A 12,441-nucleotide genomic window follows, 5' to 3' on the forward strand; every position below is an offset into this window, starting at 1 on the left:
TTAATATAAGCAGAATGTTACTATTAACATATTTGAATTTGCATTGGCTTTACATTGAATGGTAATGAATGTGAGTTAACAATTTGACATAAATAAACTCAGTCTCTCGCTCGAAGTATCTTTGATTTATTTGAATTGTTTGATTTAAAACATAAGACTAATGAATTACTAAACAGGCTGATTTTCAAGCGCTCTAATCTAATCTATTTAAAGTCTTTGATTTAGAATTATTGTGATTAACATTAAGCTTTGAGCAAACATAAATAAAATAAATGAATAAAGATGAATTATAAGAATATTGACTAGTTCAATCAACTAGAACGCATTTACAAGTTAAGTTGTACTAAATCTACAAATTACAATCAATCTTAGTAAGTTTATGACTAATCTTGATAATCGGTCGAGTTTCCTTTGGAGTGACTAGAACCAGTGATTAAATTGAAAAATGAACAGTAATTGAAACAACGACCAAGTTAAAATTATTAATGGAACTAATTCGCTTCGCAAACTTTATCTAATACGTAATGTGCAAGTTAAATTTAGGAAATCGGTAATAAACATAAACTAGTGATATTGCGTTTATAAATGCCCGTCGTGGACTTGAGCTACTCGCGCGATGCCGTCGTTCCCAGGACACACCTCAAGAACCACACCCAGCGGCCACCGCCCATGTGGAATTGTCTTTTCGATGAGAATAACGACCGCACCAGGTTTGATTTCGCCAGTAGATTTATGCCATTTTTGACGGATATTGAACTCATTGAGATAGTCAGTATGCCAACGATTCCAAAAGTCCTGTCGAGCCTTAGTTATGAAGTTCCAGGTGGATAGACGATTATCAGGAACTGAAACAAGATTTTTCTCGGGTAATGTTTTGAAAGACCTTCCTATAAGTATGTGAGCAGGTGTTAATGCTAGAGGGTCATTGGGATCCGCGGAAAGAGTGCATATTGGTCTTGAATTTAGAATAGCCTCAATCTCAATGAGTAAAGTTTGCAATTCTTCGTATGTGAGAGTCTGATTTTTCAGAATGCGTTTTAAATGGTGTTTGAAACTCTTTACCGCAGCTTCCCAAAGACCGCCAAAGTGAGGTGATAAAGGCGGGTTGAAATGCCAAGTTATGCGATTAGAAAGTGCGTAATTTTTGATTTGGTTTTCATATTCGGGTGTTTTAAATAAGTCATAAATTTCTCTCAATTCATTATTGGCTCCTACAAAATTTGTCCCATTATCTGAATATACGTGTTCGGGTATTCCCCTACGACTAATAAACCTCCGAAAGGCGGCTAAAAAACCTTCCGTAGAGAGATCATGTGCTAGTTCAATGTGAACCGCTTTGGACATCATGCATACAAAAACACATCCATACACCTTAAGGGTTGTTCTACTTCTAAACTGTTTTTCCTTAATATAAAGAGGTCCAAAGAAGTCCACACCAACGTGACTAAATGCTGGGGCTTCAATTACGCGAGCTGCGGGTAAATCAGCCATTTGGGCCTGTAAGGGTTTAGGTTTGGTACGAATACAATCCACACAGTGTCTGATAATTTTTCTAACTTGATCTCTACCATTAATTATCCAAAAGCGTGTTCTGATTGAGTAAAGAGTGGATTGTATTCCTCCGTGTAAATTAGATTGATGGTATTGTCGAATAATTAAATCGGTTACGTGATGTTTGCTTGGCAGCAAAACTGGATGTTTTTGATTGTAAGCAAGTTGTGCATTTTTCAATCGACCACCCACGCGCAAGAGTCCATCGTTATCTATGAATGGATGTAAATTGTCGAATCTGGTAGTTTTTCGATAAGGAACAGAAATTTGCCCAGACTCTGTGTCGTGAGCGGTCGACAGACGTTTTACCTCAACAGGGAAATTCTCGTGTTGTATACTACGCAGTAATTTCAGCTCTGCTTCTCGTGCTTCTTCAACGGTGATTGGTAATCCTTTGTTAAGTTTTGTGCGCCATCTAAAAATTAAAGCTATAGTTTTAATAAGAGTCTGGTATGATGAAAAACGAGAATAGATCTCAGACACTGAGTTTGTGGTTAGAAGGCAGAATTGTTGTTTGAACCCAGAGTCTTCTCGACTTGATATCTCCACACTGGGTGGCCAGATGTTCTCTGCTTGGGACAACCAACTCGGACCTGAAAACCAAGTGTTATTTAAGAGAAAATCTGCAGGGAGTTGACCCCTGGATAACGCGTCTGCTGGATTGTCATCTGTTCGCACATGTTTCCACTGGACCTCAGCTCCGATAGTTTGAATATCCGCAACCCTGTTTGATTCAAAAGTTCTTAATAAGTGGGGAGCCTTGCTAATCCAATGCAGTGCGATGGTAGAGTCAGACCACAGCACTACCCGATCGACATGAAGCTCGAATTGAGATCGCATAGTAACGTATAGTTTTTTGAGTAAGGATGCGGCAGATAATTCCAATCGAGGAATAGTCATATTTTTGAGAGGAGCGACGCGTGATTTTGCACATGCAAGTTTTACCAACACTTTGCCCTTTACATCTATGGACCTGAAATAAATACATGCTCCATACCCACGTATGCTTGCATCGCAAAACCCGTGTATCTCGACTCGTGCAAAATTGTGAATCAAGATGTGACGATCAATCGAAAGTTTTTCTAGCAGATGTAGTTGTTCTGCAACAGTGGCCCATCTGGTATGAATTTCCTGGGGCAGGGACTCATCCCATGTGATTTTAGATTTCCAGCAATCTTGAATTAAAACTCTGGCATATAACGACACTGGGCCTACCAATCCAAGCGGGTCAAAAATTTTAGAAATTTCAGATATGAGTTTACGTTTAGTGCAAGTGTCTTTAGGAACAATTACTTGAACCTTGTATTGAAGTTTGTCATGTTGAGAATTCCAAATGATTCCCAGCGTTTTTTAAACAGGATTTTCCTTTATCAAACAGTCTAAATCAAAGAATTTCTTATCAATGTTGTTAAGAGCAGCTTCGTGATTAGAGGCCCATTGTCGTATCGTAAATCCGCCTCGACTCAACAGCTCAATCACTTCATCACGTATCTGAATAATCTCACCAAGAGTGTCAGCTCCAGTAATGAGATCATCCACATACAAATCTCTGAGGAGTATTTTACTAGCTCGTGGTGAATTTGATGCTTCGTCGTTGGCGAGCTGCTGAATCGTGCGTATGGCTAAAAATGGGGCTGATGAAACGCCAAATGTTACGGTATTAAGTTCATAGGTTCTGATTTGGTGGTTATGGTACCATAGTACACGCTGATATTTTCGATCATCGGGATGTACGATAATCTGCCTATACATTCGGGCTATGTCGGCTGTAATGACGTATTTGTGGGCTCGGAATTTAATTACTTGTTCAAATATTTTGTCCTGGATGGTGGGACCTACTAGTAAAACTTCATTAAGTGAAATTCCTGTGGAAGTCTTTGCCGAAGCATCAAAAACTACTCTAAGCTTGGTGGTCTCGCTAGATGGTTTTATTATGGCATGATGAGGAAGATAATAACCTCCTACAGTGTCGTTAGCTAGTGACATATGATTAAGGTCGATATATTCTTGCATCACCTTTTCATACTCTACTTTAAAATTGGGATTTGCCTTAAATTTTCTTTCAAGTGAATAAAAACGATTTAATGCTTGAGAACGAGATTCTCCTAACTCAAATTTATTGCAATGAAAAGGTAGCCACACGATGTATCGACCTGTAGGGTCTCTTCGAGTATTATTGACAAAATGTTTTTCACAAGCTATCTCATCGCGAGATTTTGAGGGTTCGGTGTCTATCTCTTCGACTAGCCAGAATCTTTCTATCATGGTATCTAATTTTACTACATTACAAGACGCCTTTCTTGAGGTTGATATGTTGTCTGAGCCTCCTGCCACTATCCAACCTAAACTAGTTTTCTGTAATATTATGTTAGTCGTATTATGAGTGATATTTAATTGTCCTACAGCTAATACTGCTAGGGTAGTGCCTGAGGACAATAATATGTCAACTGCTTGAGGTATGTGAAATTTAGGATCTGCTAGTTGTATATTTTTTGGAATGTGATATAACTCACGAGGGAAAATTTCATCTGGCACGAGGTTAGTGATTTTTGGGGCAATAAGGAATTCTAACTCTTTTCCAAACTTGGTGTGATTGGAATGAAATTTAAGCTTAATGCATTTTTTGGAAATAGTGCATAAGTCATCAACAGCTCCTATTGAGACTGAACAGTCTTTAACAGGTAGCTTTAATGACTCTGCTAAATTAGAAGTGATCAAGTTGACAGTAGAACAAGAATCTAGCAACGCTCGTGCCGAGATGAAATCACCCTTGAGATTTTGTACCTGTAAGATGGCTGTCGGCATAAGTTGTGTGTGTAATGAATGTGCTGATGATGCTAATGAGTACTGATCTAGTCATGTTTTTGATGTAATTGATTGTTCCCTTTCAGTTTTTTGGGTCGCAGGAGTAGGAGTGTTTGGTGTTCCTTTGGTCTGTTGTTGAGATGTTGTATTTGATTTCTTGTCTGCATGTAGAATGGTGTGATGATCCCTGTTACACTTTCTACATCTACTTTCGTTTTTGCAAGGTAGTGGATGAGAGCGCAAACAGTTACGGCAGATTTTGTTACTTTTTACAAAATCCCACTGCTCCTGAAGGGCAAGCTTATTAAATGCTGGGCAGACATAAAGCCGATGAACTTCGTTGCATTTAAGACAGTTGGATGAAACATTTGTCACTAAGGAGCGAGCATTAAAATCGATAGGAGTTCGCTTGGCCTTCTGGGAGAGTTGAGAATTGTCAGAGGGTCGCTTCCTATTGCTAGCTGATGGTGTTGAAAACTCCTGCTCTATTGCTTTGAGGTTAAAAATGTTGGTTTCTACAAATTTGTAAAATTCATCCAACGTCGGGAACTTGTCTAAAGCTAGGGTTTCCTGCCATCTCCTACGAGTTGTTATGGGGAGACATTTAACTAAACTTCTCACTATAAATTCATGATGGATGTTAACGCCTAGCTGCTCTAAAATGCTCAAGTGTTGTTTAGCATCATCTATTAATTTGGATAAATCTGCTGCTGTTGCCTTACCAACAGGGGGGAGACTCATAACGGCATCGATATGTCTTTCTAATAAAAGCCTTTTCTGATCATAAAACTCATTTAAAACCTTCCATGCCTGTGTGTAATTTTCTGCAGAAATGTGAAAAACTGCTACCTTGCTCAGTGCCTCTCCCCTCAGTGAACCTTTCAGATGAGCAAGTTTTACCATATCACTAATGTCAGTGCGTGAATGAATTAAGTCAGTAAAAGAGTTTTTGAAAGACATCCAATCTTCATGGCTGCCACTGAAAGGCGGGACACTGATCGTTGGAAGCTTAGGGGCTTCATGTCTCTCAATGATGGTGGTATTGGTGATGCTACTGTTAAGGTCAGGTTGATTCATTTGTTTGATTTTGGAAGCTACCGTGTAATACGTCATTTCAGCCGAGAAAAACTCATCAAAACAAGGGTGCTTAGGTTGATTAAGTGTCAATTCATCGCAATATCGGACGCAATCCTGGTGTATTTTTTGTAGGTCTGCGAGCCGCAGGCCCGCATTGACGGAGTCGACAGAAGAGCTATTTAAAAGTTCATTTAAATTTTGCACTTTGAAAGAAAACGTTTGCAGCTTCTGCACAAGGTATTCAATGCGTGCCGCAGACTTTCGGGACATGATGCTGAAATTTAATTAACACTTAGGGTGTACAAAAACTAAATGTGATTACCAGAATGCTAAGATAAAATTAAGTCAATTTTAGGACGTCACGCGTTGATCGGCGTACACACCATGACTGCCTGCGGCTCACCACATTACATGGAAAAAGGTACAGACGGGAGGAGGGCTCAAACACGAGGCACCGGCCGGCCAGGTTCGGCACACAGTGCGCCGTGCCGGGAACACCAACAATCAACACGCAACTCTACGCAATTCGCGCCAGGGAGAACGAGAGAGAGAGAAAGAGAGAGAAGGACAGAAACAATTAACGTAAGTGTCCTCTGCTGAAACGCATGTGCAGGAGACAAAGGGAACAGAAATAGCAAATTCACTTATCTGACTGTGTGCGACGAGCGGCAGCTGGGCGGTGGTGTGTCCGGGCGCGGGAACGGCGGCGTCGATGATGTTGACGGTGATGATGATCCTCGCGTGGCCAGCGGGATATGCTGCGCCCACGCGGACGACTCTTGTCGTGCACGGCGACTGCGTGTACGCGTGCGATTTCGTCCGCGAAAGAGAGAGCTACAAGAAATCGCGGCTCGCGCGCGCACGTGCGTGCAAGGATCACTCCCGGGTTTCGGCACCAAAATGTCTCGTGGCGAGAGAGTCGCAGGTGACTCGCTCGCCTAGTTGAAAAATAAGGAAAAGGAAAATTAATAAAGACACTGCGTTTTTTTGAGGGGAAAAAACCTTGCGGTAAAAAAAACCCCCTTTATTGAAGAACACAACTAAATTTACATACACTTGACTCGACTACGAATTAAAACACGCACGCACGCACGAGAGCCGCGAATTACAGCTGTTCGGGTTTAAGACGCTATCGGATACACAACAAATTGACTACACTAATACTATGTCGACGAGTGCACTCGCGAGAAACGCCGGTAAAGGCCCAGAGAGATATGATTGCCGTGTCAGGGCGAATTGAGTGTGTTATTGCCGTGTCAGTGTCAGGGCGAATTGAATATGATTTAGGTATTGCCGTGTCAGGGCGAATTGAGTATGATTTGTATTTGAGGCAACGGAGCTCCGCAAGCATTGAGGTGTCTCAACAGACTGGCTCAGCCATGCACGCAGGCACGCGAGCGTAACGACCTAAGATGGCGGCGGCGCACAAGCGTGCGCGCCGTGAATATGTATATATGCTTGTAAGCTGACGAAGCAATGACGGGTCATCGCGTCGTCAGCCTTATGAAGGCATGTACGACTGTACAGGCACGGTGGCTTACACTGTACTAACTACAGGGCCCGCAAGTATCACCTTGCCTGTGGCGCTGTCTCACACACTATATATACAGCCTATTGAAAAGTCGTACATGCCAACACTCTGTTTGCGAACCGAGAGGTTTGCGGCCCGAGTCCAAGGCGAGGGACGTAAAGAGGTTCGTAAGGGAGACTTTTCGAACGAGTTCCGGAAAACTGCTTTTTCGCCCGAGGAAGTACCAGCCTCCCAAAACCACCCGAGGGCAGAAATAGTAGTTTTCCTACGAGTTTGAAAAGTCTCTGTTTGCGAACCGAGAGGTTTGCGGCCCGAGGCGAAGGCGAGGGACGTAAAGAGGTTCGTAAAGGAGATTTTTCGAATGAGTTCCGGAAAACTGCTTTTTCGCCAGAGGAAGTACCAGCCTCCCAAAACCATCCGAGGGCGGAAATAGTAGTTTTCCTACGAGTTTGAAAAGTCTCTGTTTGCGAACCGAGAGGTTTGCGGCCCGTGGCGAAGGCGAGGGACGTAAAGAGGTTCGTAAAGGAGATTTTTCGAACGAGTTCCGGAAAACTGCTTTTTCGCCAGAGGAAGTACCAGCCTCCCAAAACTATCCGAGGGCGGAAATAGTAGTTTTCCTACGAGTTTGAAAAGTCTCTGTTTGCGAACCGAGAGGTTTGCGGCCCGAGGCGAAGGCGAGGTCCGTAACGAGGTTCGTAAAGGAGACTTTTCGAACGAGTTCCGGAAAACTGCTTTTTTGCCCGAGGAAGTACCAGCCTCCCAAAACCACCCGAGGGTGGAAAAAGTAGTTTTCCTACGAGTTTGAAAAGTCTCTGTTTGCGAACCGAGAGGTTTACGGCCCGAGCAGAAGGCGAGGGACGTAAAGAGGTTCGTAAAGGAGACTTTTCGAACGAGTTCCGGAAAACTGCTTTTTCGCCCGAGGAAGTACCAGCCTCCCAAAACCACCCGAGGGCGGAAATAGTAGTTTTCCTACGAGTTTGAAAAGTCTCTGTTTGCAAACCGAGAGGTTTACGGCCCGAGGCGAAGGCGAGGGACGTAAAGAGGTTCGTAAAAGAGACTTTTCGAACGAGTTCCGGAAAACTGCTTTTTTGCCCAAGGAAGTACCAGCCTCCCAAAACCACCCGAGGGCGGAAATAGTAGTTTTCCTACGAGTTTGAAAAGTCTCTGTTTGCGAACCGAGAGGTTTGCGGCCCGAGGCGAAGGCGAGGTCCGTAACGAGGTTCGTAAAGGAGACTTTTCGAACGAGTTCCGGAAAACTGCTTTTTTGCCCGAGGAAGTACCAGCCTCCCAAAACCACCCGAGGGTGGAAAAAGTAGTTTTCCTACGAGTTTGAAAAGTCTCTGTTTGCGAACCGAGAGGTTTACGGCCGGAGCAGAAGGCGAGGGACGTAAAGAGGTTCGTAAAGGAGACTTTTCGAACGAGTTCCGGAAAACTGCTTTTTTGCCCAAGGAAGTACCAGCCTCCCAAAACCACCCGAGGGCGGAAATAGTAGTTTTCCTACGAGTTTGAAAAGTCTCTGTTTGCGAACCGAGAGGTTTGCGGCCCGAGGCGAAGGCGAGGTCCGTAACGAGGTTCGTAAAGGAGACTTTTCGAACGAGTTCCGGAAAACTGCTTTTTCGCCCGAGGAAGTACCAGCCTCCCAAAACCACCCGAGGGCGGAAAAAGTAGTTTTCCTACGAGTTTGAAAAGTCTCTGTTTGCGAACCGAGAGGTTTGCGGCCCGAGGCGAAGGCGAGGTCCGTAACGAGGTTCGTAAAGGAGACTTTTCGAACGAGTTCCGGAAAACTGATTTTTCGCCCGAGGAAGTACCAGCCTCCCAAAACCACCCGAGGGCGGAAATGTACTATTTTATTTGTTTGCTCTTTAATTATTACATTTATTATAATAATGTATATATGACATGCGTACTTAAGTTTTTTGCAAAGCCTGGCGTGGCTGTTTGAATTTCGAGCTTTCCGATATTTTTTCAGAGGTTCCGAAAACATTGGATTTGATAACAAGCCCCCGATGTGCTAACTGCAAGGTTCTATACTTCCGTATAGAACATGGACGGAGCGAACGCAGCATCTTTTTTTCGCGATTCGTAGCATTCGCGCAAATGCGTATATCGTATACACTTCCCAATAACCATCATATCCCATATCTTTTCCCGCCTTTGCCAGGTTAGACTGGTCAGGTATGATATCACCGAAATAAAATCTCCTTTTGTTCAAACACGTGCTATCGTGCTTCGGGACGTGCGGGAGTGTTTGCTGTAACTAAGCAATTACATCGGTTTAATAGCCGTTACCCGTCTTTCTCGTTAAATAATTGTAGTTAAAATCAAGGTGTCATTAACAACTTGATGTTCATCTTTGGCTAGTATGACGCGATACCTTTCGTGGGAATAAAGTATTTTTTTGTTGTCTCTTCTCTAATACATTCTCCAAAAATGGTGCAGTCTTCCAACACCTGTAAGTATACTTACTTACTCTATTGTTTTGCTGCTTAGAAATATTTTTTTCTCAAATGTGTCAATGATGCAAAATATTTTTGTATTTAAGGTCAAATTTCAAATTCACAAATTCATCTTCCTACACTTATTAAACAGTTAGGAAATGAAAAAGTGATTTTAGACAAACTCCCACTCATATTAAGACACACTAGAGTTATCTCTAATGACTTCCAAACCAATGATGACAAAGTAAAAGTAACAAATGATGATTGTGATGAATACTTTTTCCAAGAACCAGGAAAGAAAAGTTAGTTCCTAATTTATGAAATTGTTCATTCAATTAAGTTATTGAGCCACTTAAATCATTGATAATCATTTGTCCACAGAGCCGATGAAAGTCAGTAAAGCTTATTGTTCTAAGTGTGACGAGACAGTTGACGATGCAAAGTCTACAGAGAAATTCTGTCCATTTTGCAAAACAATGCTCTCTTACAAATGCATGAATTGTAATTTGCAATTTTCTGCATATAGTAACTTGTACTATCACTTACAAAACTCGTGTGAACCACCCATACCTCATCATTCAGCTCACACTCTTAAAGTGAAAAATAAGAAGATAAAAGATAGTAAGTTTGTACGGAAATTGAATTCAGTTACACATAATGAAGCGCAAAAGATCAAAGTTTCTCTAGTAAAGTCTAAAGCAACAAAAAATGCTGATACTACGAAAAATAAGGACGCTACTATAAAGAAAAAGACACCTGTTACCCTGACCCTCACAAAGAATGATAAAACAAAGCCCAACATTGTAACTGAAAACAATTCTGTTAATGGACTCAAAGACAAGACAAATGTCAATAAGAACAAAACAAAATTTCTTTCAATGACCAATGACTCTGAGAAGAGTGCTACACTTGAAAAAGTAGCAAAATGTAATGTTGAGCCTTTTGAGAACAACTTGCAAGTTCAAGAAAGTAAGAGCAGTCATACGTCACTTGATAATTTGACAGATCTTGGTAAGTCTAAAATTTAGTAAAGTAATATTTGTTAGCAACTGAACTGTTAATAGTAAATTTTTCTTTAACAGATGAATCGGTTGTGGTGGAATACAATAATACAAAATTTCTTGTAACTCCTCTTCAGCCAAGTAAGTTTTATTGTAAACTTCGACTTCCTTATTTTAATACTATTTTTTATCAATCTGTAATTTTTTTACAGAATCCACGGTATTACGAAAACTATGCATTCCATGTAAGAGTAAAATCCATCATATGAAATTAAAAAGCTGTACCAGCTGTCACAAACCTTTAACTACACAATGCATTAAATGCGGGAAGCTCTTCCCTTCCGTTAATGGCGCGAATCCTCATTTAGAAAGTTGCAATCCAGTATCGACGTTTTGTTGTTCCAATTGTGAATTTAAAACCACTAAAAGATATACTATACGAGACCACATATCCTTGAGATGTGCATTTTTAATTAAAAATACTTGCAATGATTCCGAAAACATAGTCGTGTGTAAGGGCTGCAAGCAAGCCTTTACAACTATGCAACGTTATAGAATGCACCAACAATACTGTTCTGTAATGAGATGTAGCTTTTGTCCTTATAAGACAAAGTACAAAGCAGCTTTCACTATCCACTTGAAACGTCATGGACAGAATAAAAAAAATGGACCGAATTATCATCATGCTCCTCCCAAGTACACAATAAAACACAATTCAGGTACGTTAATTGATTGTAGTTGAACTTGTTAATATGATTGAACCAACGTTTCATGGTGTAACAGTACTAATTTTTTGTGAATTTCTAGGTATATTGAATAAGATCAAGGAGTATTGTCCAAAATGTAAGTGTTCACAAAATTACGATAATAAAATTAAGAGAATTAGCTGTTCTAAATGCAAAACCATGATTAAGTGGAAGTGTGAGCCATGTGATAAATCTTACAACAACATTATGACTTGTAAGCACCACATAAAAGTTACGCACATTGAAGAAAAACACGCTGTAACGTGTACTAACTGCCAAAAAAAATTTATAAATTACTTAAAATTCAGAATTCACATAAAAACTTGTGTTAAAAAACCAGGTGTGAAATGCCAATATTGTGATTTTGCGACAAAATACGCACACAAAATTAAATTGCATCACAAAGAGAATCATCCCACTGTACCCTTGGATGAAAAAATATTTAAATAGAGAAAAATGCAGCAAAAAATATTTGGAGCTGTATGAAAGAAATTTGCCTTATACATATTTTAACCTTAAGTGAGACTCTTTTTTCATTTTTTTATGTCTTGCAGATGTGTGTTGGAACACCGTTGTGCATAAAAGATACATGATAAGATAATTTTTCATTTTTTACTATAATTACTTTTAAGGACTAACGACACTGAAATTTTTTTTTTGTTTATTGCTCAAATTAAGATAGTTATGTACTCATTTTTCATTTTTTTTTTTTTAAATTGATGTTTTATAGAAAAATAAATTCCAGTTGAATTATTAAAGAGTATAAGTTACAGTAGTAATTAATATTGTGTATGTGATAAGTTGTGTACGATAATAAAATTTAAATACATAAAGAAAAATGGCAACATACAAATAAAATTTCTTTTGTTAGAATGTATTATTTTAATTACAAGATAGCAAACTTAGTGTTGCGTATACATAGAGAAATATATCCATGGTTAAACTACCTGAAAATCGTGAGTTAGTGTCTGACGTCACACAATATATTTCATTTTTAACTAATACTTTTTTAGCTACCCATGCACAAGCAAGGTGTTTTGATTATTTATAATGAAACACACAAGCTGATCAAATTTAGCGCAGTAGTGATTTGAGGTGCATTCCGTAAGCTCCAGCAGTTAATCTTCAAATATCTCGGTATCCTAGATGACATTTAAGTGCAGGGGAAAAGAACGACTTGTTATACCTTTCACGTCAATAAGTTATCTAACACATTATCTAAATACTTAGATTAAACGGCCGGTGCTTACGGAACGCATCCTTGAGCGGACCTATGGGCGAAAAGTTGGGCC

General features: G+C 40.2%; 3 protein-coding genes across 3 annotated transcripts; 1 reads left to right on the top strand and 2 right to left on the bottom strand.

Moving 5' to 3' along the window:
- Positions 1-579: 579 nt before the first annotated feature.
- On the bottom strand, positions 580-2,451 carry LOC149374182 (uncharacterized). The gene has a single exon (XM_089594786.1). The coding sequence runs from the start codon at positions 2,449-2,451 to the stop codon at positions 580-582; it is 1,872 nt and encodes a 623-aa protein (XP_089450912.1).
- A 450-nt stretch (positions 2,452-2,901) lies between these two features.
- Positions 2,902-3,816, bottom strand: LOC149374183 (uncharacterized). The gene has a single exon (XM_089594787.1). It carries the CDS (start codon positions 3,814-3,816, stop codon positions 2,902-2,904), a length of 915 nt encoding a protein of 304 aa, XP_089450913.1.
- Positions 3,817-9,047: 5,231 nt separating this feature from the next.
- Positions 9,048-11,916, top strand: LOC106644235 (uncharacterized). Its single transcript, XM_014359651.2, has 6 exons — positions 9,048-9,416; positions 9,507-9,704; positions 9,784-10,413; positions 10,485-10,544; positions 10,616-11,122; positions 11,211-11,916. Exons 1-6 carry the CDS (start codon positions 9,395-9,397, stop codon positions 11,597-11,599), a joined length of 1,806 nt encoding a protein of 601 aa, XP_014215137.2. The 5' UTR covers positions 9,048-9,394; the 3' UTR covers positions 11,600-11,916.
- Positions 11,917-12,441: the final 525 nt, after the last annotated feature.

This window comes from Copidosoma floridanum, unplaced genomic scaffold, assembly GCF_036245765.1.
Source record: "Copidosoma floridanum isolate Cflo_tuat_1 unplaced genomic scaffold, Cflo_Japanese_pri ptg000021l, whole genome shotgun sequence".
Lineage (NCBI taxonomy): Eukaryota > Metazoa > Arthropoda > Insecta > Hymenoptera > Encyrtidae > Copidosoma > Copidosoma floridanum.

What these genes read in the sequence shown, in the direction of transcription:
- LOC149374182 (XM_089594786.1), bottom strand. Translation starts at nt 2,451, where the DNA reads ATGACTATTCCTCGATTGGAATTATCTGCCGCATCCTTACTCAAAAAA.
- LOC149374183 (XM_089594787.1), bottom strand. Translation starts at nt 3,816, where the DNA reads ATGATAGAAAGATTCTGGCTAGTCGAAGAGATAGACACCGAACCCTCA.
- LOC106644235 (XM_014359651.2), top strand. Translation starts at nt 9,395, where the DNA reads ATGGTGCAGTCTTCCAACACCT. An exon ending in CCAAGAACCAGGAAAGAAAA is followed by an intron (nt 9,705 to 9,783) that starts GTTAGTTCCTAA and finishes ATTTGTCCACAG; the next exon opens with AGCCGATGAAAGTCAGTAAA. An exon ending in TGATAATTTGACAGATCTTG is followed by an intron (nt 10,414 to 10,484) that starts GTAAGTCTAAAA and finishes TTTCTTTAACAG; the next exon opens with ATGAATCGGTTGTGGTGGAA.